Source organism: Palaemon carinicauda, chromosome 14, assembly GCF_036898095.1.
Source record: "Palaemon carinicauda isolate YSFRI2023 chromosome 14, ASM3689809v2, whole genome shotgun sequence".
Lineage (NCBI taxonomy): Eukaryota > Metazoa > Arthropoda > Malacostraca > Decapoda > Palaemonidae > Palaemon > Palaemon carinicauda.
The window spans coordinates 117,429,149-117,451,655 of record NC_090738.1 but is presented as its reverse complement, the minus strand read 5'-3'; the positions used below and the strand labels follow the sequence as shown (position 1 = coordinate 117,451,655).

The 22,507-nt window shown below is 46.0% G+C and overlaps 1 protein-coding gene across 1 annotated transcript in view; it reads right to left on the bottom strand.

Moving 5' to 3' along the window:
• The window catches only part of LOC137653638 (transmembrane protein 222), an 84,452-nt gene that overhangs the window by 21,005 nt on the left and 40,940 nt on the right, over window positions 1-22,507 (bottom strand). The window contains exons 2-3 of the mRNA XM_068387212.1: window positions 8,545-8,670; window positions 3,495-3,705 (exon numbers count right to left, since the gene is read on the bottom strand). Coding sequence (XP_068243313.1) covers window positions 3,495-3,705; window positions 8,545-8,666 — 333 coding nt within the window. The 5' untranslated portion in view covers window positions 8,667-8,670. The remainder of the gene's footprint in view (window positions 1-3,494; window positions 3,706-8,544; window positions 8,671-22,507) is intronic.

Genomic DNA, 22,507 nt, shown 5'->3' with positions numbered 1-22,507 from the left:
GGTCAGAACAGCTGGTCTGCGAACAGCCGAACAATGATCTGGAGACAGGATGTGCCCTTTGGAAGGTCAAACATCCTCAGGAGAGGCTCGTGAGAGAGACTCAATGGTGCGTTCTCGAGACTCAATGGTGCTTCATGAACCGGGGTTTTTTGACGAGCAGGCGAACGGTAAGCTAGCGATCGGCAATCGGCGAGAGGTGACCACTCGCAGGAGAGATTTGCCTTGGACTTTGCACCGCCCCTGACAGATGAGTCGACTCAGCATGGGGGAGAAGCGTAGACTTTTGCAAAGAAACACCAACAGCAATCGGCGACGATGTGATGAGATGCAGATGATGAAGGGAAGCTCTCCCTCGAAAGGGGGGACAACAACATCTACGGAGGAAAACTCTCCCTCGGAAGGGAAAGTAGTCCAACCCTTGAGGTGGACCTTCGGGCAGCGCTCTTTGCTTCCCATCAACAAGCCTTGTTCAAGTTGAAGATCTGCATTGAGCTATACATGAGAAAACGTAACCGGAGCTAGATCCTCGAAGACGGTGTGCTGATCAGGAGCTGCCACAGGTGCAGGAGGACAGGAAAATGATGGCGCAGTGACAGCAGATTCCTCAGGAACGAACAGCACTGCTCTTCTACGTCAGCTATCTTAGTCGAACGAAGAAGAACGGCATCACTAACTGAGGAAAAGTAAAACAAATTATGTAACAAAAACTCCCTCAGGAAGAGCACCTAGTCCGCGTACGGGAAAGGTGAGAAAACAGACACAAATCAAGGACTGCGCACTCCCTTCCCTGGCAACGTAAAAATTGTAACAAAACAAGAAATAAAATTAATCAATTCAGCTAAGAAAAATGAACTAGTCGGGAGAACCACTTGACCCTCTGGCGGGAAGGGGGTTCCCCGCGGAGATGAAGCTGAAAAGTTAAATTACAAACAGTTATAATTTCACTTAATTGATAAAAAAAAAAAACATTCGGAAGCGCAACCTAACCGCGACCGGGAAAAGTGCTCCCACCGCAGAGTATACTGCCGGCCACCAATGAAAAGTGAGTGGCAATGACCTTGAGAAAGTGCAAGACCGAAGTCAAGCTCTGAGAAGGCCACACTCCCTTCCCCCTCCTCCACCAGATTACACATAGAGGGAAAGTGACAATAACAGCTAAACAGAGGAGTATCCAACGATGACGATTCTCCTGCGACAGCTGAGTCCACGGAAGGCTATCCGTCAATGCAATGATCGATGTCCAAGGGAGAAAGGTAGGGAGGGAAGGTTCTCTGCCCTTGAGAACCTGCTGTACTACATTATCACACACACACCAACATACACTGTAAGGAAAGCTACAGCCTATTTATAAAAACATTAAGAATGTTTTCATATACAGGTAGTTGCCGACTTACAACATATGCGACTCATGACGGTTCAACATTACGACGATTTTTTTCACTGCGATGACGTTACAAGTAGGTCTGAAATAGTATACTAATAGGAAAAATTTTCCTTGGAAATAATCTATTTTCTTGTATAAAATAGAACTGTTTTATCTTGATAAGTTAGTAGCTTCATTTATTGTCAATATACAGTATCCATTTTCAGTAAAAATATGTTAAGAAAAGTTTCAAGATCTGTTGAGTTCATATGATTATTGCCTGGTGACGTTATATTACCGGTGGAAAGCGAGCGGGCAACAGAGTGATTTCCTTAAAAAAAAAAAGCAAACGATTAGTATTAGTATTCCCATTATCAAGATATCAAGTAATGATACAAAGCATTTTGTGTTTGTATCGATTGTTATGAGTACTATTTAGCGTAAATTTAACTGTACGCTGGTTTTACTTCATCTCGGATAATAGATCGATATCTATCTAAAGAAAGTACACTAACGGGACAAACATTTTCTTAGAAATAATAAATTTTTTTTATATTATAAAAATGAAATACTTTTGCTTGATAAGTTAGTATTTTCTTTTATTTCTTGCAAGAAAAAGGAAAGGGTTTTACATCGTTTGCAAGTCATTCTTTATCGAGTTCCCATCACACATCCTGTGACGTCATATGTATGGTGGAATGCGCGCGGGCAAACCAATTTATTTCTTTTTGGTGTATTACCGAGTAATCATATTATACCCATTATCGAATCATCGAGTAATGATACAATGAATTTCTGATATTTAAAGAAATATGAAGATTTAACGGTGAAGTAAAAATCAAAATACGGAGAGAGAGAGAGAGAGAGAGAGAGAGAGAGAGAGAGAGAGAGAGAGAGAGAGAGAGAGAGAGAGAGAGAGAGAGAGTATTCATATGATAACTAATAATGTCTATAAACGGACAGTATGGAAACTGTGATACCCTGCAACATATAGTTGCTGATATAATATTGATTATGAAGAGATTTTGAATAAGTTAAGAATATTACATTAACAACTCCATGATATTCGTACTATATGTGCTCATAATCGCAATACGGTAGAGTGACCTATAGATCAGCTGATGTCTCCCGAAAGTAATTGTTGATTATTGGAATGCTCAAGAAATTGAAAAATAAAATACAAACATGCTTTAATAAACCACAATAATGACTAATGATAAATGAGGACTTAATAATGAATAAAAAATTAAATATTGTACTTATGAAGCTTTTGAAATAAACTACCAATACAAGCCCGCAACCACACACTCGCACAGAATGAGAACGTATTAGCATGATAACTAGTAATTTGGGCTATAAACAAATTGTATGAAAACTGATATCCTCTAACATTTTGGTGCTGATATAATACTGTATTCATCATGAGGATATTTTGAATAAATTTAGAAATTATATAAAAAATACGCCACTTGTATGAGAGCAAACTATCGATACAGTAGCAAGACCTTCAGATCAGGTGATCATAACTAAAGGTAAACAAAATATCAAATAATTCTTGATGTTTAAAATTCTTCCAAAATTGGATAATAGAATACAAAAATACTTTAATAGACCATATGATATCCTACTAAACAAAAAAAGGAAATAATAGTATTCAGTGAGAAAATATTGATAAAATATGACTTAGATGATTGCTGAATCATGACGCATCATAATAAATCTACAGAAACTACACTTCATGAATTCGAAATACGCCGAAATCGACTTACGACGCATCTCTCAGTCCCTATCTCCGTTGTAAGTCAGCGACTACCTGAAATACTGTGTAGAAGAGAAAATGTAAGTTAAAAAGACAAAGATTAATAGCAGCCCAAAATAGGCAAGGAGGAAAAGCGGCAACAATAATCACTCTCTCTCTGAGCCAAAAGTAAAGTGAAGCACAGTCAGAGGTGTGTGAGTGAGAGGGGTAGCTAGCTAATGCCCTACCCCCCCGCTAACTAGTGGGATGGATAGTTAACCATCACTAAATTTTAAAGGCTCGTCCTTTCAGCTTCGCCGGAAGTATACCCCTATAAATAGCGTAGGTTTGTATTCCAGTTACGGAACAATTAATAATTGGAAACAAACTTACCATCCTCCCTTGATACTCTTCCGATGCTAGTGTCACACTTCGATCGTAAGCACTTGGTCCTCCTTGTGCTCTGTATGGATCTAAAACCCAATACTTTGTTGGCCACCCAAAAGCCATGTTGTCCTCAGATACAAAATATGGTCCAGCAAAATCTCTAATAACACCAGAGGTCATAGCAATCCCCATGTGACCAATGAATGGAAAAAGCCACCTGTAAAAATCAATGTAATTATTCACTTACAACTTTTTAGGTCTACAGTAATCTATAACACATTATACAAACTGTATCTTATTGCACTTAATCAAGACTGACTTGGAAATTTAATATAGGTGTACAGTGTGATGAGAACAGAGTATGCAATGGAAAATGAAATAACATTGGAAGGAAAAAGGATTAATGAGGTAGAATCATTCAAGTATTTAGGAACTATGATCTCCAATATAGGGTCTATAGAATTAAGAGTTTACTGAAAGACTGAAAAAAACAAATTAGACAATGGCTAGGTTAAGTAAATTTTGGAAATCAAATCGCCGGAAATTGCACATAAAAATCAGACTATATATCAGTTTAGTGAGATCGGTGTTACTCTATGAACATGATATATGGTATGACAATGAAACAATCTCCAATAGATTTAGTGGATTTGAGAACAAAGCCCTCAAAAGGATATTGGGACTTAAATGGCAGGACAGGATTAGAAATGAAACTATAAGAGAGATTACTCGAGTGCCATATGCAGATGAAATCATGCATGAGGGGTAGATGGAGATAGTTTGGGCATGCTCATCACACTATCTAAGAGAGATTAGTTCACCAAACGTTCAGCTGGGAGCCAAAAGGAACTAGAAGAGTTGGAACACCCAGGCCTACATGGCTGAGGACTATGAAGCTCGAAGTAGATGATTAATGGACAAGTTTTGAATTAAAAGCTCAAGATAGAGATGACTGGCGAAAAATAACTGAAGCCCTTTGCGTCAATAGGCGTAGGAGGAGATTATAATGAAGATGATGATGATGATGGTATATAGTGCTCTACCAAGTCATAGAATACTGTATCATGCCATTTAAAAAGGTCAAATTTTGAATAATTTGTATTTTTCCTAACTATACAAACAATATGGGACACACGTGCTGTTTAGAGGTCACCCTGACACCTTGTGATCCTTATAGGACGATGGCCAAGCAATCGGTGCTAGCACAGAATTTAGCAATGTGACTAGACCAAGTAAGCATAAAATTAGAGTTAAGCTCCTCACTTAGCCTAGACATTGGCCGACACAACCTCACTTGGAGAATGGGGACATAAAAAATATTTCTACATATACAGTATTAGGTTGCGCAAAGGGCATGGTACTCACCCGCAGTCAGAGGTGGTAAGCTTGCAGAGTTCCTCGGATAATGAACCCCAAGAAAGGGGAGGATGAAATAGGATATGGTTAGTCACTCACACACTCATCCGGGATGTACTCACAGGTATCATCTGCTCTCAACCAACTGCTACTTGTCCTACAAGGGAGCTGAGGTGTTATTAATCATGTTTTGTGCAACCACCACAGGACCTAAAGTAAATGCATCTAAGTTCCTGTGGGTTATATCTTGCAGGTAGTGGGCGGTGACCGCTGTTTGCAGTTTCCACACATGCGCTTATAACACCTGCATCACAGAGAAATTCTTCTTAAATGCCAGGAATGTGCTGACACTCCTGGCTTTATGAGCACAGGGACAATGATTGGAGATATAGAACCTGGATGCATGGCTCTCTCAATTTCCTGTCTAATCGCAGAGGATAAAGAGTTCTTTGTAATCTTCCTCTGGTTCTCCAAGTGCTCACCAAGAGCCTGCTGATCTGATGATGAGCTTTGGAGGTTCTTTTTAAGCATCTCCTTCTTGCCTTCATAGGGTAGAGTAACAGTTGGTCTGGGTCATCTGTTACAGAACGGAGACTTTCAATTTGGAAGGGCTTGATTCTAGGATCTATTCCTGCTGGATTTTGAGTCTTTGTATGACTCCAGGACGAATCACAGTGTCACTTGCCCCCATCCCCATGAATGGGCGAAGTCACAGGACCGACCATGCAGTTCATTGACTCTCTTTACAGAAGAGAGAGCTAGGAGAAAGACCAACTTTTGGGCCAAGTCACAATCGATCTGATGCTTGATGAAAATAGTGCTCCTTTCAGTGAGTACAGTATTCCACTACTTCCTCAGGAGGTAGTCTGATTCCCGACTGAGGGCAGGTGCGCTCAGAATTCTGTACGAAGAGCGTCCGTCCTGTTGAGGGAATGCTAACTCCGTTCAGTTTAAAACGAGGGTTAAGGTCGAGTGATAGCCTTTCACTGATAATACTGAACAAATTTTCCTCTCTGAGAACAAGAAGAGCTCCTCTATTGTAGATATAGTGGCACTGAAGGGAGCGATACCTTGTCTATGACGCCAACCACAAAGGACGGTCCACTTTGCTTGGGATACTAAAGCAGATGTTTCACCAGAGGTATCCTGCCATTCTTTTGTCCCTAGTCTCAAAAGCCTTTATTTCTGGGGGGTTGCTGGATAACCTCCAGACATGAAGACAAAGCGATGGAATTGTTTGATCAAAGATATCCACGTGGTTATCCGTGTAGATCAGTAAATGGAGGGAGCTCTCGTGGTGCCTCTGAGTAGATGCAAAAGGCCCAGGAATCACACAGAATGTTGCCTCAACTAAGCTATTAGGTGTTATCGAGGGATCTTGCGATGCCCTGACTTTGTTTAGAAGCCTCCTTACTAAGCCGAAGGAGGGAAACGTGTAGACTTCTGTCCTGTCCCACGGATGTTGAAAGCCATCTTGTCAGATTGCTTAGGCACCCGGTACTGGTGAGCAGTATGCCAAAAGATTCCGGTTTAGGGAAGACGCAAACAGGTCAATTGTTGGTGAACCTTACAAAGTCAAACTCTGTTGGCTATCTGTCATCTCCAAGACCATTCAGAGCTTGCTATCCGAGTCCCCCTGCTCAGATTGACCACCAGCACATTTCTTTTTGCCCGGGGTGAAACGGGCTGAAAGGCTCGAGTTGTTCTCCTTCCCTCCGAGGATTCCACAGCTAATAGGCAGAGGTGCCATGAAAAGTACCCCCTTGCTTGTTTTGGTTTGTGTGACACCACTGTAGTGTTGTCATTCATCAGCACTACAGAGTGCCCTGAAAGGAGGAGCTAATGGAATCGTTTGAGGGTGAGAAAGACTGCCCTTATTCCAGGTTTATGTGGTACTGTCACTTGGATTCGGACGAAAGTCCAGATGCTACGATGTGCAACAGGTGAGCAACCCCTTTTTTTGATGCGTCTATGAAGAACAACAAATCTGAGGAAGGAGAGAGGAGGTCTACTCCCCTGAGCAAGTTGGTGTCTGACACCCACCACTCAGGTTTCTCTTCTGCTCTAGACCTATCGGCACTGAAGTGTTCGGTGGGATGAGGGGCTAAGGCCAAGAGCTGAAACTGTTGGAGGATGATAGGTCAATCCTGGGACCACCTGTTTCACCGCCTGAATAAGGTCCAGGGATTGGATGTCTCTTGAGAATGATTGTACTTCCTCATACTTGAGCTTTGACAAACCCTGGGTCAAAGTGTAGCACATGGCTGTGATCGTCTAGTGATCAAACGTCAATGTAGCTTGAAGGTGGCGCTTCCATAAACGCGTGCGATCACTAACAGGTGAGGTGGTGGTCCTTCCAGAGTGCACGATCAGATGTAATGGTGGTCAAGAAAAAGCACTTAATTGCAAACAGGTGAGACACGATCATGAACTGGAGAGGAGGCTCTCTCACAGGAGCGCATGATCGCAAACAGGTGAGATGGGGCTCCTGTAGGAGCACGCACCCACAAAAATAACAAATTTGGAAGAAATTTGTATTTTTTCTAGCATACAAACCTGCAGCTTTCTATAGGGGTATCACTTTCAGTTTTAAGTACTGTAATACCTTTATAAATACAGTAGCGAAGGGTTTGTATTTATGCTAGAACAAAGGTGATGTGGCGTTCCTAAAGTAGCGGGTAATTGCGAACAAAAGAGGTTCCGCTCTTTTGGGAGCTTGTGAGGGCATAGTAGCTTCCTAATTTATAGTAACTCTCTAATGGGTACGAGAACAGGTGAGATGGCGCTCCTGTAGGAAGAAGCCATCATAGACAGATAAGGTGGCGCTCCCTTATAAGAGCAAGATCACATAGTACCACACTAATGTGTAGTAGAGTACTAATGGGCGTCTAAGTAATTTATAATCTCACCATCTCTTTCTTTGTTATTGGTGATTTGGGGAACAGTGTTTCACCCATGGAGAGAGAAACAGTAAGAATCACTTATATGTAACTCCTATCAATCAGTTTTAAAGGAGTAATAGTCTAAAAAAAGGAGGGGGGGGGAGAAGGGCGGTACCTTTTCTTCTGACTGACAGTGAGCTCCAAGTCTGATGAAAGCGTGGATCCGGAGTTAGCCAAAGAGACAAAGGTGCAGCAGAGGTGTAGGAATAACCTGAAGTTCTCCTTCAATCAACTGTGCACATGGATTATTCATTCCTAAGTTATGATGCAATTGTCATCATTACTACACACTAGTGAGGGAATAGCAAACAGCAACAGGAATGCTGTTAACAGGAACAAAATGTGTAAATCAGCAGGTTACAGTACTGTACACAGAAACCGTCTGTCTGCTACAGTTATTGGGAAAACTGCAAAACCTTGTCTTCCTTAATTTCCATCACACACAATGAACTGCTAACCATAAACTAGAAAAACAAATAAATAATTAAAACACCCAGATGATGGCGATGGGAGTACTGTACATCTGTATTCTACGGCTACTGTAAACAAAGTGGCTATTCAGTGTACTGGCTAGACTTCCTCATCACCCACCAGCAACTATTGATGCCTAGTTATAAATCTAACCAGCCGAAGTTCTAGCCAACCTAAAAGCAGATTCTTATTAAACGACAAGAGTTTGCATTTGTGTAGGAACAATTACTAATTAACAAATAATGCAAGTAGTAACTTAACAAATCGAGACATTTTTTGTTACTTACGACAATAAGGGCAAAGGAGTCCAAACAATACAGCATGGAAATCTATGCCTTGCAGGATCCATTTTTGCTATTATCACAGGACTTTCAGGTGGACTTTCGGGAAGGTAATTAGTTTCCAACATCAGACTGCAAAGAGGAAAAATAGGAACAAATAAAGTAAAAAAAAAATAAACTTAAGCAAATAAAAAATGTTTTGGTGGAAAAACTAAGTGGATAAGTGATAGCTTATCACTTTGCTAGACTAAATAGTCAATTATTTGGCATCTCAAATTGCTAATTTTCAATTTCATTTGAGATTGTTCACACTAATTTTCTCTGGGACATTAAAAACAAGGATGTGCTTAATTAGATCAGCTAGTGCACATGGTATCAAGTACTGTAAGTGGACTTTTTTTTCAAGCAAAGTACTTTTATCTATCAAGTAAAAGGTAATTATATACTAAATAAGAGGATTAAACATTATGAGCAGTGCATCTAAAAGGTTACTGTATTGTATTTTCATTGTGCTATACTCCACATAATCTCAGGCAAAACTTTAATAGTACCTGATAGTAATGCCTGATTCTAATCTTCCTTTTCAGGTGAAAAAAATAACATTCGGAGATCATTTGTATTTTTCCCTAACTATTACAAACCTGGAGTTATTCATGTGGATATTCTTTCAGCGGCAGCTGGAGGTAGCCATTAAACTTCAATTGCGAGGTGGCAACCCTGCCTAACCACTTAGTGGGTAGGCACAGGGTGGCTGGGGGGGTACCCAGCTGCCTTTATATATACTCTCACAGCTGTGAGATGTCACTTTTTATTGCAGGCAGGACTCCTGGGGGACAGGTGGTAGCAGGCCAATTTACATAACTCAGGTTTATATTGGTTAGGGGAAAATACAAATTATCTCCAAATTTATAATTTGTTCCCATACTAACAAACCTTCCGTTATTTATGTGAATGACTCACTCTTAGGTGGGTGGAAGTCCTAGATCTGGCATGGACATTGACCCGGTTTTACCTAGTACTGTACTGTACTGTAAATGACTGTGGTCAAAGGAAAACTTCGACACCTCGCTGAAATATACAAAGTGAGTACCAGTATATTCGCGGCCTGTTTAATATAGTAACATAGAGGTTGTTCTTTGTATGAAACATCTGAGTTTTAAATCGGAAAAAAACAACAAGACGTATCCCATTGCTCCCTCGCAGAAGTAATAGTGAAATGGACAGTATAAAAATTTTATGGCTTATACTAGGCTACACAAGGGAAGCGATAATTACCTACAGAGGTTGAAGACAGCTTGCAGAGGGACCCATGGCGCTGTACCCCAAGAAAGGGGAAGATGAAGGAAGGAAAGCTAGACATTCTTGTCATTCATCCCAGTCTTACCCCGGGTAACCAATGGCCTCAACCAACTTCTACTTGTCCATTAAGGAGCCTGAGTTACAGTATCTTAAACCACTTGTTGAGCAGCCACCATAGGATTGATAGTAAATGTATCTAGCCTCCTGTGGGTCACATCTTTGGGGTAATGGGCTGTGAATGTGGTTTGTCTGTTCCACACACCAGCTTGGAAGACCTGCAACACAGAAAAGTTGCGTTTGAACAAGAGGGAAGTACTGATTCCTCTGACGTCATGAGCTCTAGGTCAACAAGCCTGAGGAGGATCTGGAGCCAAGGCTCTTTCGATCACTTGGCGAATCCAGGAGAATACTGTGTTCTTTGTGATCCTCCTCTTTACTCTCCATGAATTAACAAACAGTGATGTTAATCTGGGCCGTATTGCAGCATTGCGTTTAGGATAATATCTCTCCTCACAGGGCAAAGCAACAACTGATCTGAGTCGTTGGTTACAGAACGATGACTCAAAATCTGAAAGGGCCCGAATCTAAAGTCCAGCGCCCCCAGATTTTGAGTCTTAGCAATAATCTCAGGGACGAAACTGAGCGTCACTTCCCCCCCATCCCCTTGAATGGGTGATGTCATATGAGAGGAAATGCAGTTCACTGACTCTCTTTGCCGAGGCTAAAGCAAGCAGGAACACAGTCTTCAAAGAGAGATTTCGGTCAGTTGCATGGCGTAATGGTTCGTAGGGAGGTCCTTTTAGGGATCTCGGTACACGAACCACATTTCAAGGCGGAGGCTTGATCTCTGCCTGGGGGCAAGTGATCTCATAACTCCGTATGAGTAGAGAAAGCTCCAACGAAGAGGAAATGTTGACTCCTTTCAGCTTGAAGGCAAAGCTCCAGGCTGAGCGATAGTCTTTCACCGCCAATACTGAAAGGAGCTTTTCCTTCCAAAGGTATACAAGAAACTCCGCTATTCTTGGAATAGTGGCATCGAGTGGAGAGATATTCCTTCCACAACACCAACCAAAGAAGACTCTCCACTTGGCCTGATAGACCAAGGCTGAGGATCTACACAAGTATCCGGACATTCGCTCCGCAACTTGTAGTGAAAAGCCCTTCTGAGTGAGGAGACACTGGAGTCTCCACCCGTGAAGTTGAAGCGACTGCATGGTCTTGTGGAAGATGTTCGCTTGTAGCTGTCTGAGTAGATCTGGTCGTGGAGGGAGTTCTCTCGGTCGATCTACAAGAAGTTGCAGGAGGTCTGGGAACCACTCTGCGTAATGCCATAGCAGAACTACAAGGGTCATCAATAGATCTTTGGACGCTCTGGTTTGGTTGAGTAGCCTTCTCATCAGACAAAACAAGGGGAAAGGCGTACACATCGATGTTGTACCACCGTTGTTGGAATGCATCTTGACATAGAGCCTGAGGGTCCAGGACTAGAGAACAGTAAAGTGGGAGCTTGCTGTTCAGAGATGCTGCGAACAGGTCTACAGTCAGGGGACCCCAAAAAGTCAGGACTTTGTTGGCTATCGAACGATTCAAAGACCATTCAGAGCCTACTATCTGAGTTCTTCTGCTCAGATTGTCCGCGAGCACATTCCTCTTGCCGGGAATGAAGCGAGCTGATAGAGCCACCGAATATTCTCCTGACCATCTGAGGATCTTTACTGCAAGATGGCATAGAGGCTGCAAAAAGGTACCGCCCTGTTTGTTTATGTAAGCCACTAATGTGGTGTTGTTGCTCATCAACACCACAGAGTGACCTGCCAGCAACTGTTGGAACTGTGGAAGAGCTAGGTAGGCTGCTCTCATCTCTAGAAGATTTAGGTGCTGGTACCTTTCTGATTCTGACCAAAGGCCAGAGATTGTATGGTGCAGCAGATAAGCCCCACACCCTTCTTTTGATGCATCTGTAAAGAGCATCAAATCTGGAGAGGGAAAGAGAAGATTCTGGCCTTGCCGAATTTTCGTCTACCATCCACCAACTCAAAAATCCGTCACCTGATCCTGGGTTATAGGAACTTGGGTGTTCGGTGAGCCATAATGTTGGTTCCGCATGGAGTTCAGCTGCCATTACAGGGATCTTATCCTAAGGCAGCCGTTTGGAACAAGACAGATGAGAGAGGTTAGATGGCCAAATAGACTCTGCCAACGAGAGACCGGAAGAACTTCTTTCCTGATGAAGGGAGCAGCCACTTCCTTCAGCCTGTGTACTCTTTCATCTGATGGGAAGACTTTCTCTAGGACAGTGTCTGATCATTCCAAGGTATACCAGTCTCTGTGAAGGTTGCAGTGATGACTTCTTGCAATTTATCAGGACCTCCAGATCCTGACAAAACTCGAGAACCCTGTCTCGGTAACGAAGAACGGTCGTCTCCAAGTCTGCTAGGATCAGCAAGTCATCCAGATATCTGAGAAGACGGATGCCGTTCTTGTGAGCCCAAGATGAGACTAGGGCAAACACTCTGGTAAAAACCTGAGGGGCTGTCGAGAGACTGAAGCAAAGAACCTTGAACTGGTATACCTTTCCTTTGTGAATGAACCTTAAATACTTACTTGAAGACGGATGTCTTGGGATCTGGAAGTAAGCGTCCTTCAGATCCAGTGTGCACATGGAGTCCCTTGGACGTGCTGTTTGATTGACCGTGTTTGCTGTCTCCATTCTGAACTGAGTCTGTTGGACAAAGTTGTTCAGAGGGGAGAGATCGATCACTGGTTTCCAGCCTCCAGTCGTCTTTTTCACCAGAAAAATCAGACTGTAAAAGCCTGGAGACCCATCCACTATCTCTTGGAGAGCACCCTTCTGCAGCATGGTCTGGACTTTGTTCCGCTGCGGATCCCTTCGCATAGAAGCCGAGATGCACTGGGTCCCAAGTCAGAGGAGGGAGAGATTGAGTGAATAGGACGCAATACACTAGGGCGATCACATCGACCGTCCAAGAATATGTCCCATGAAGCTGCCACCTCTACCAGCGGCGCTGTAGGCATGCTATTCATAGTGGGAGTGGCCACCTCGGCTGCCTTCCTTCTTTCCCCTGAAGGACTTGAACCCCTTCTGTCCTTTGGACTGAAAGAGCCGCTTAGATACCTTAGAAGGTCCCGAGGACCTAGCATTTGACTGGTTAGAGGAAGGTGCTTGCTGAAGCCGAGAAGACTGGGAAAGTCTACCATAGGACAGAGATGTCATGGCCCTATGGAGGAGAGAATCATTTGACGATTTCCTCCATCGCTCAACAGCCCTCTCTGTCTCCTTCGGAACTAAGAGAGAAGAACCCTCGAGAGTGGAGTTCCTCAGTTGAGAGACCTCCACTTTCGGCAACTGCTTATGTGACCGTCCTATGATGGTATCTCTCCTCCTGAGTATGGCGTTCACCCACAGATTAACCACATGGTAAGATAGGAACTCAAGAGTCCGAGTATATAACAGTAGGAAGGACTCCGTCTTCCTGACCGACTCCTTCAACAAGTCATGGGAGCGAACCAAGAATCCTAGTCATCCTAACCATAGATCTGGCCATGAAGCAGCCTCCATGGCATACTTCGCGCCTCTCTCAACGTTCAGGATCTCAAGCACAGACAGTGAGGCCATCAGAGTGGAGAGGGATTGAGTAGAAACTCCCTTCGTTAGGGACTCTATCGAAGGGTCAAGGGACATGGGAGTGTGGTTCCCCTTCGATCTCGTAATACTTCCTTTGTAACACAAAAGGAAGTGGAAGAGACAGAGATGAGGAACCTGCCCTCAAGGAATTGGAAGTTCCGGCTATCTGAGAGATAGCTTTCCTCTTGGCAGCTGTCAGGCCTTTGGACTAGGGCAAAGCTGCACTGGACAGGGAAGGCTTCTGGGTCTCAAAAATCTTGTCAAGCACCATATCCTTCCCTTCCTGGGTGGTGGAACCAGGAATAGATAGCCTGTTAATGGCCCTCATACAGGTGAGGACCAGCCAAAAGGTATTTTCCGACTCTTTCCTCTTCTGTTCGGAGTGACAGTTCGGACTGGCTACCTTTGGAAGATTTTCATCTTCCGAGTCTAAGGGGTCGACCACCTCCAGGCTCACGTCTAGAGCCTGGGGTAGGTCAGGGTTGTCAACTGAAGCCGTGGATGGACCCGCCACTGGGGACCGCGTCATTGCTTCATCCTCTCTAGCTTCCCTTGCCATAGTGTTCTTTGGTTTCGTCTTAGAGACCTTCGATTCCCTTCGCACGGTACGATCCTCCGCGATCTTAGGAGGTGGAACCTGCGAGGACTTCGAGGACTTAGACGAAACCTTAGGCTTAGTACCTGGATGCTCTTCCTCTGGAAGACGAACAGAAACCAGATGCTGGTCCGGAGGCACTACCTCGATGTCTTGAGGATTGGATGGATTGCGTTCTCCCTTTGCAAGCCCATGCTCCTACTCGTCCTAGGATGGATGATGTCAGCCTGAGGTGGAGTCATGCCTCTCATCCGTCTCCTCTACCTCTTCTTAATGACTTCCTTTGCCTTTACTGGCATGAAAAGCAAGTTAGCCATGTATGAATCAGCAGGGGCTTGGCCTTCTCCACACTTTCTCTGCCGTCGACTTCCTTCTAGGGTCTTGACTCTCAGTTGACGAGCTCGACGTGGGTTCCAAAGGTATCCTAGGGGTAGCCCTGACTGGATCAGTCGGGGATTGTGGTGCTGGAGATGCCAACTTCAGAGCCTTCAGGATATCGGCCATGAAGGTCGATGCCCATGGAGGAAGCCCTGTCTCCCTAGTTCCACCATGGAAGTCCCTCGATGTGTGTCTCCTAGGTGAAACCCTAGCAGGGTGCCCAGTTGACAGAGGAGATAACCTCTGAGGCAGAGGAATACGTTCCTTTGAACGCGGAGGAAGGGCCGGACTATTAGGAATGTTTGCGACTTGTTCGGCGGCTCCTTAAACCCTTCTGGGAAAGGTGTTGGTCTTCCTCTGGAGGTGGAAGACTCAGAATGGCGAAAGGAAGGTGTTGGATCCGCACATTCTTGCAATCTCGACACATCTACTCGCGAAGTTTGCTGCTTTGCTCGTGAAATTGTGAGATTCCCGCGCAAACTCGCGAACTTCAGGTGTCAACATATGAGTTTCACGAGCAGAAGTGCTCATAACAGGAGCACTAGGAGCCACAGAGGAAGAGGAAGGTCTAACGACTTCCTGCTGTGCCAGAGGAGCACCTACGTCCGACGAAGGTCTGAGTAGGGACTACTCTCTGAGAAGAACATGCTGCATCAGAACGCATCTCCAAGCGTCACTTACGCGAGCGCTGAGCTAAGACTCCCCAGATCTAGATTGTGACGATCTAGAACGCCAGAGTTTGGACCTAGGACTAGACCTGTTTCGTGATCGTGAAGAACGCATTCGGAAGACTCGTCCTCGTGAAGAGGAACGCCTCCGAGAAGAGCATTGAGACCTACGGTCTCGTGAGCGCGAAGCTGTACAGTAGAGTGTGAGCGTCTTCTAGGCGTAGAACACTCTGATCATGATGACCTAAGATCATTGCGATCTTCCGCTCGAACGATCACCTCGTCCACGCATGGAAGGACCAGGGGAAGGCGACAGATGGACCTTGCACAATTTCAGAGCATGAGATGTCGACGGCTCCAGAGAAGGTTCCCTCGTGGTACCACGCTGAAGAAGGCGCTGCAGCTCCTCCTTGGAAAAGGGTCCCGAACGCGTACTGCTCGACCATGAGGGAGAACGATCGGGCTTAGACTTCTTCTTCCTGTGCCCTCCAAACTTCTCTCATTGGGAGGTAGACAACTTCTAACACCACACAAGGCGAGTCCTGCTCATAACGATGCCCTCGACACGTAAGGCATACAGAGTGCGGGTCGGTCTCCAACAACGACATGAAGGTCCCAAACGCGGCATCCTCTCGCCATGGATATGTTCGCATGATGAAGGCGATCGCAAAAAAAGGACATGCACACCTGAAAAGAGAAAGCCAAAATCAGAAGGTTCAATGAGTCAGGAGGAGAGCGGATACGTGCGATCTCTACTGAGCCAAAAGAAAAAGTGACGTCTTTCACAGCTGTGAGCGTATATACAGAGGTGGCTGAGTAGCCCCCAGCTACCCCCTGACTACCCGCTAAGCGGTTTAGGTAGGGTTTTCACCTCGCATTTAGTCTAATAGATACCTCCAGCTGCCGCTGAAAGAATATCCACATAAATAACAGAAGGTTTGTTAGTATAGGAACAATTAGAGTTTTCAGATTAGGGATGAGGAGAACTAGGTACATCTAAAATACCTATAAATCCATTTAAACTGGCACAATTTGTTTACAACAGCACGCTTTCCATATACTGCCAAATTATGCAATGTTATTATTTTCCTCTATTACTTTTTCACATTCTAAAACAATTCACCCTTGGGAAACGAAGTTAAAATTGTAAAAAACTATAGAATTATAAAAAAACTAGCTGGGTTTCCTCACTAAATGACCTGGAACTGACATCATCAACATAGTCAACCAAGCAGAAGTTTGAGTTGCCAAAGAACATTTGATATCTATTCAAAACATATACTAAATTAAAAGAAAAAAATTTTCGGTAGAGACTTACCCAGCCATTACCGCTTGCCAGTAAATACGAGCTTGATGGTTTGGTTTTTTACGCGAGCAAAGCGAGCTCATGTCCCTAATGGGTTTTGCTGCGCCGTGTGCTCGCTTCGCTCGCGAAAAGAAAAAAACACATCAAGCTCCTATGTACTTGCAAGTGGTAATGGAAGGGTGGGACTCTACCATTTAGATAATGAAGTAATAACTCAAAAGTATCACTATATGTGAATTGTATATTTTATGGACACTTTTGAGTAATTACTCAATTTTTAATTCAGTATAACAAAGAAATCATTTGTATTTTTCTTAACATACAAACCTGGAGCTATTTATCGGGTATTACTTTCGGCAACGCTGAAAACCAGCCAAGACAATTTTAGTGAGGGATAATTACCCCATCTGGTAGTTAGCAGGTGGGGGTTGGGGTAGACTAGCTACCCCGCTCACTCACACCTGTCGGTTGAGTAACCAATTTTGTTTTCTGGCAGGACTTCTAGGGGGACAGGGTGGTGTGCCAATTTGTATAAATAGCTCCAGATTTGTATGTTAGGAAAAATACAAATTATTTCCAAATTTGTTATTTGTTCCGACAAAGTTACAAACCTTCGCTATTTATCAGGTGACTTACTCTTAGGATGGAGGAAGTTCTACCAACTGGCCTTGGTCATGACCCGGGGTTCCTTCTAATTGATTTTTTATCTAATTAGTAGGAACCCTACCATCGCTAAAATCAAAGTAGTCACAGTACAAGGTAACTCAATGATAGTGGCCTGCATAAGCTTGTGTGAGAGAGACTCATGGCTTGTCTTTACGTAGGAACTCGAGGATTCTAAGACATATCCAATACCCTCCCTCATGAGGTATTGGTGATGTAACAAAGTATTCATTCATACTCAGGATGCACAAGGGAAATGAATCTTACCTGCAGAGGGGTGAGGTCAGCTATGCTTCAGTCTTGCAGAGCTGTTTCCCCAGGGGGGAGAGAAGGAGAAAGAAAGAAGTGACCCAGACATTCTTTTTATTCACCCCAGACTAACCCGGGTAACCTCAGCACTCAACCCTCTGCTACTTGTCCATCAAAGAGCCTGAGGCATTAGATCACTTGTTGTGCGGCCACCACAGGACCAATGGAGAAGGTTTCCATGCTCCTGTGGGTTACGTCTTTCCGGTAGTGGGCTGTGAAGGTCGTCTGACACTACCACACGCCCACTTGCAATACCTGTGCCACAGAAAAATTCTTCTTGAACGCCAGAGACGTTGCAATGCCTCTGACGTCATGAGCTCTGGGTCGGCTGGACAGAAGAGGATCTGGATATAGAGCGTATTCGATTACTTTCCTTATCCAGGAGGAAATAGTATTCCTCGTGACCCTCCTCTTAACCTTCCCCGTGCTGACAAAACGTGCTTGTACACGGGGGCCAGCTTTTGCTGTTCTTTTTAAGTAACACCTCAGACTCCTTACTGGACATAGTAACAGTTGGTCAGGATCTTCGGTTACAGAACGAAGACTCTCTATCCGAAATGGGCCGAACCTGGAGTCCGGCACACCCGGATTTTGAGTTTTAGCTACAAACTCAGGGACGTAGTTGAGAATTACTTCCCCCCATCTCCTAGAGTGGGAGACATCAGCATATAGACCATGAAGTTCGCTGACTCTCTTGGCCGAAGCCAGAGCGAGCAGGAACACCGTCTTCCACGTGAGGTTGCAATCTGATGCCTGGCGTAGTGGTTCATAGGGGAAGCCCTTCTAAGACCTGAGGACCCGAACCACGTTCCAAGGGGGAGGTCTTAGCTCTGCCTGGGGACAAGTAAGCTCGTAACTGCGTACGAGCAAAGAAAGTTCCAACGAGGAGGAAATATCGACTCCTTTCAGTCTAAAGGCGAGACTCAAGGCTGAGCGGTAGCCTTTGACTGCCGAGACCGAGAAGCATTTCTTCCCGAAGGTATACAAGAAACTCCGCTATAGTTGGAACAGAGGCATCGAGGGGAGAAATATCCCTTCCACGACACCAACCACAGAAAGCTGACCACTTCGCCTAGTAGACTGCCTCTGTGGATCTCCTGAGGTGTCCAGCCATTCTTTTCGCAACCGGTTGCGAAAAGCCTCTCTGTGTGAGGAGGTGCTGGATAGTCTCCATACGTGAAGTTGAAGCGAGGTTACGGCTTTGTGGAAGATGTTGGCATGTGGTTGTTTGAGGTCGTGCTGTGGAGGAAGCTCCCTCGGGATCTCCGTGAGGAGATGCAGAAGGTCCAGGAACCATTCTGCGTGATGCCATAGCGGAGCTATGAAGGTCATTTGCAAGTTGTTGCTTGCTCATACCTGGTTGAGGATTTTTCTCATCAGACAGAACGGGGGAACCGCGTAAGCGTCCAGGTTTATCCACCGTTATTGGAAAGCATCTTGCCAAAGAGCTTGGGGATCCGGGACTGGGGAGCAGTACAACGGGAGCCTGAAATTCATGACCGTTGCGAACAGATCCACAGTCGGGGAACCCCACAAAGTCAGGACTTTGTTGGCTATCAGAGGATTCAAAGACCACTCGGTGCCAACTATCTGAATCACTCTGCTCAGCTTGTCTGCTAGCACATTCCGCTTGCCCGGAAAGAAGCGAGCTGATAGAGTCACCGAGTTGTCCTCTGGCCATCTGAGTATCTCTACTGCAAGATGGCACAGCTGCTGCGAAAAGGTACCGCCCTGTTTGCTTAGATAAGCTACTACCGTGGTGTTGTCGGTCATCAACATGACGGAATACCCCACCAATTCCTGGTGGAACTCTTTGAGGGACAGAAAGGCTGCCCTCATCTCCAAGAGATTCATGTGCTGGTACCTTTCTGATTCGGACCATTGGCCGGAGATGTAATGGTGCAGCACGTGAGCCCCCCACCCTTCTTATGATGCATCCGAAAAAAGTATCAATTCCGGGGGAGAGACGAGAAGATTGACCCCTTTGCAGAGGTTCGGCTCTGCCACCCACCACCTGAGGTCCGACTGTTCCTCTAGCCCTATGCAGACTAGGTGATCCCGGGAATCGGAGTGTTGGTTCCACTGGGACTTTAGTCGCCACTGGAGGGATCTCATCCTGAGGCGACTGTTGGGGACCAGTCGTGTCAGGAAGGTGACCGAGGAGGCGAAGCCAATACTGCGCCGGGAGCTCTTCCCGACTGAGGAAGACCTGTACTATCTCCCTCAGTCTCTGGATCCTTTTGTCTGATGGAAACGCTTTGTCCCTTAGGGTGTCTAATCGCATGCCTAGGTATACCAGTTCTTGAGAGGGGAGCAGTTGAGACTTCTCGAGGTTTACCACGATCCTCAGATCCTGGCAAAACTTTAGAACCTCATCTCGGTGGCGAAGAAGGGCCGCCTCCGAGTCTGCCAGAATCAGCCAGTCGTCCAAGTATCTTAGGAGACGGTTGCCGACTCTGTGAGCCCAAGATGATACTAGGGCGAATACTCTCGTGAATACCTGGGGTGCTGTGGAAAGACCGAAATACAGTACCCTGAACTGGTAATGCTTCCGATTGAACATGAATCTCAGATATTTCCTGGAAGACGGGTGAATTGGAATCTGGAAGTATGCGTCCTTCAGATCTAGAGTGAACATGAAGTCCTAGGGTCTTATCGCTTGTCTGACTGTGTCGGCCGTATCCATCCTGAAAGGTGTCTGTTCAACAAACCTGTTCACGGCCGAGAGGTCAATGACTGGTCTCCAGCCTACAGACACCTTTTTCACAAGAAAGAGTCTACTGTAGAAGCCTGGGGACCCATCGAGGACCTCCTGGAGAGCGTCCTTCTCCAACATGGACTGGACTTCTGCCCTGACGGAAAACTCCTATGCGGATCCCTTCACACAGGAGTTCGATGGAATCGGCACTCGAGTCAGTGGAGGGAGAGAGAGCGTGAACGGGATACAATACCCTGAATCACCTCGACCGTCCAGGGTTCGGCCCCGTGGTGAAGCCACCTCTGCCAGCGGCTTTGCAGGCATCCCCCCACAGGTGGGCAAATGGGAGGATTGCATGTCTTATTGGGACCGGCCTCGGCCAGATCCCTTCTTACCCTTTCCTCCACGAAAGGACTTTTTGCTGTGAAAGGCCTGCAGTACACCCTTTTTACCCTGCTTCTTTGGGTCTCTAGTCCTTTTCGGCTGCGGGTTTTGCTGTGCTTTCCGCTGTGGCTGAGAGGGTAAGGTCTAGCTGTTAAGACCTTTCGGATGAGGAAGTCCTGACTGGACTTCCTCCACCTCTCTGCCACCCCCTCGACATCCTCAGGATGGAACAAAGAATTCCCCTCGAAAGGAGCATTTCTCAGTCTCGCTACTTCGACCTGAGGGAGATGTCTATAGAACTTGCCTATGACAACATCTCTCCTCTTCAGAATAGTGTTGGCCCTAAGGTTCACTACCTGATGGGAGAGGAACTCGATGGCACGAGTGCCAGACAATAGGGAAGTCTCCAAAGACTTCCTGGAGGACTCCCGAGACAGGTCTTTAGACCGCATCAGTTGTCCTAAGGATCCTAACTAGAAATCCAGCCACGAAGTAGCCTGCATGGCGTACTTCGCCACCTTCTCCTGGTTTAGGATTTCAGAGGGCGAATAGGAATAGGAGACTAGAAGTCCCGTAAGTTTCTCGAAGGGGGTGGCCTTCGAGAGTGCCTCTATAGAGTGGTCAAGAGGCAGCGTTGGAAGAGATTCCCCGAGGATCTCGAAGTACCTCCCTGAAACACATACGGAGGAGGTAGGAACTTGGAAGACGAGTTGGAGCGGAGAGAAGAGGTGGACCCAGTTGCCTGGGACACTGCCTTCTGTTTGGCACTCTTCAACCCCTTTGACCAGGGTAAAGCTGCACTGGTCCTATGAGGTTTCTGAGTGCCATAGAACTGGTCAAGGACTGTTTCTTTTCCATCTAAAGGGGCTGCTGATGGATCTGGAAGTCCATTGATGGAACGGATGCAGGCTAGGACCTGGCAAAAGGCGTGTTCCGACTCCTTTTTTTCATCCTCCGTAAGCTTAGGGATAGCGGCTGCTGGCAGTGCGTCGTCCTCGAGATCGCTCTGCCCTTCCACGTCCGAGCTCTCATCCATAGGACCCCGGAATGGGTCAAAGTCATCAACTGTATAGACTGGGGATAGGGAGACTAGCGGGGAGGTGCTCGCTTCCGGCTGCCTGGGAGGCAGTGAGGAAGGAAGCCTGGCCGAGGATTTGGGGATGGTGAACAAATCCTTCAGTTCCCTCCCACGAGGCCGGAGGTCCTCTGTCCCCAAGGGCCTAGAGGACTCCGTCGGCTTACGGGTGGAATGTAAGTCCGTTGCCGTACAGGGTGAGTCCCGTCCGGTCGCAGGTCGTGCCTCCTTAGACACTATTTCGACCGGTAAAGGACGGAAGGAGTCTCCATTGGAAGTAACCCCATCTTCCTTGGTGGGCGAAGGACGAATCCTTTTCCTTTTCCCCTTTGGCCTGGCCTGTGGCGTCTTGAACTGCAGGGGGCTACCATGAGGTTCATGCCTAATCTCCTCCAGAGGTCTTTTGCAAGGGGATGACTGTCTCCCCTTGCCAGAAGGACCTGCCTGTGCGGGATCTTCCGAACTCCTACTAGGATCGGAGGGAGGAGAGGACCCTGGGAAGAGAGGAGGCGACAAGGGAATCCTAGGTGTGTCACCTAAGGACTGGGAGTGGGAAACGACTCCTCTCATGGCTTGGCGCATTAGATTGAATAAGGTGCTAAGCCACAGGGGGGTCACGGGCTCCTGAAGAACTAAGGGGAAGGTCCTTAGGAAAGAACTGCTCCCTGGGTTAAGGAACCTGGGCAGGTTTCCTAACCCTCTTGTCTGATGGAGGCTTCCCTACAGGCAAGATCGGCAAAGGCCTACCCTTAGGGATAGGGTCTGGGCTCTGTCGCGCAGGCGACTGTTGTCTCTGTAGAAGTCTAAGGGGCTCGAGAGACTGATTGTGAGCGCCAAGATGGACCTGCGCTCTTGCGCCCAACTGTTGGTAGGCGGAAGGGTGCTCGTGCGTGCGCCCTTCCCGATTGCACGCAACTTTTCGCACTCATGGAGTGCACCTGGCGCGCA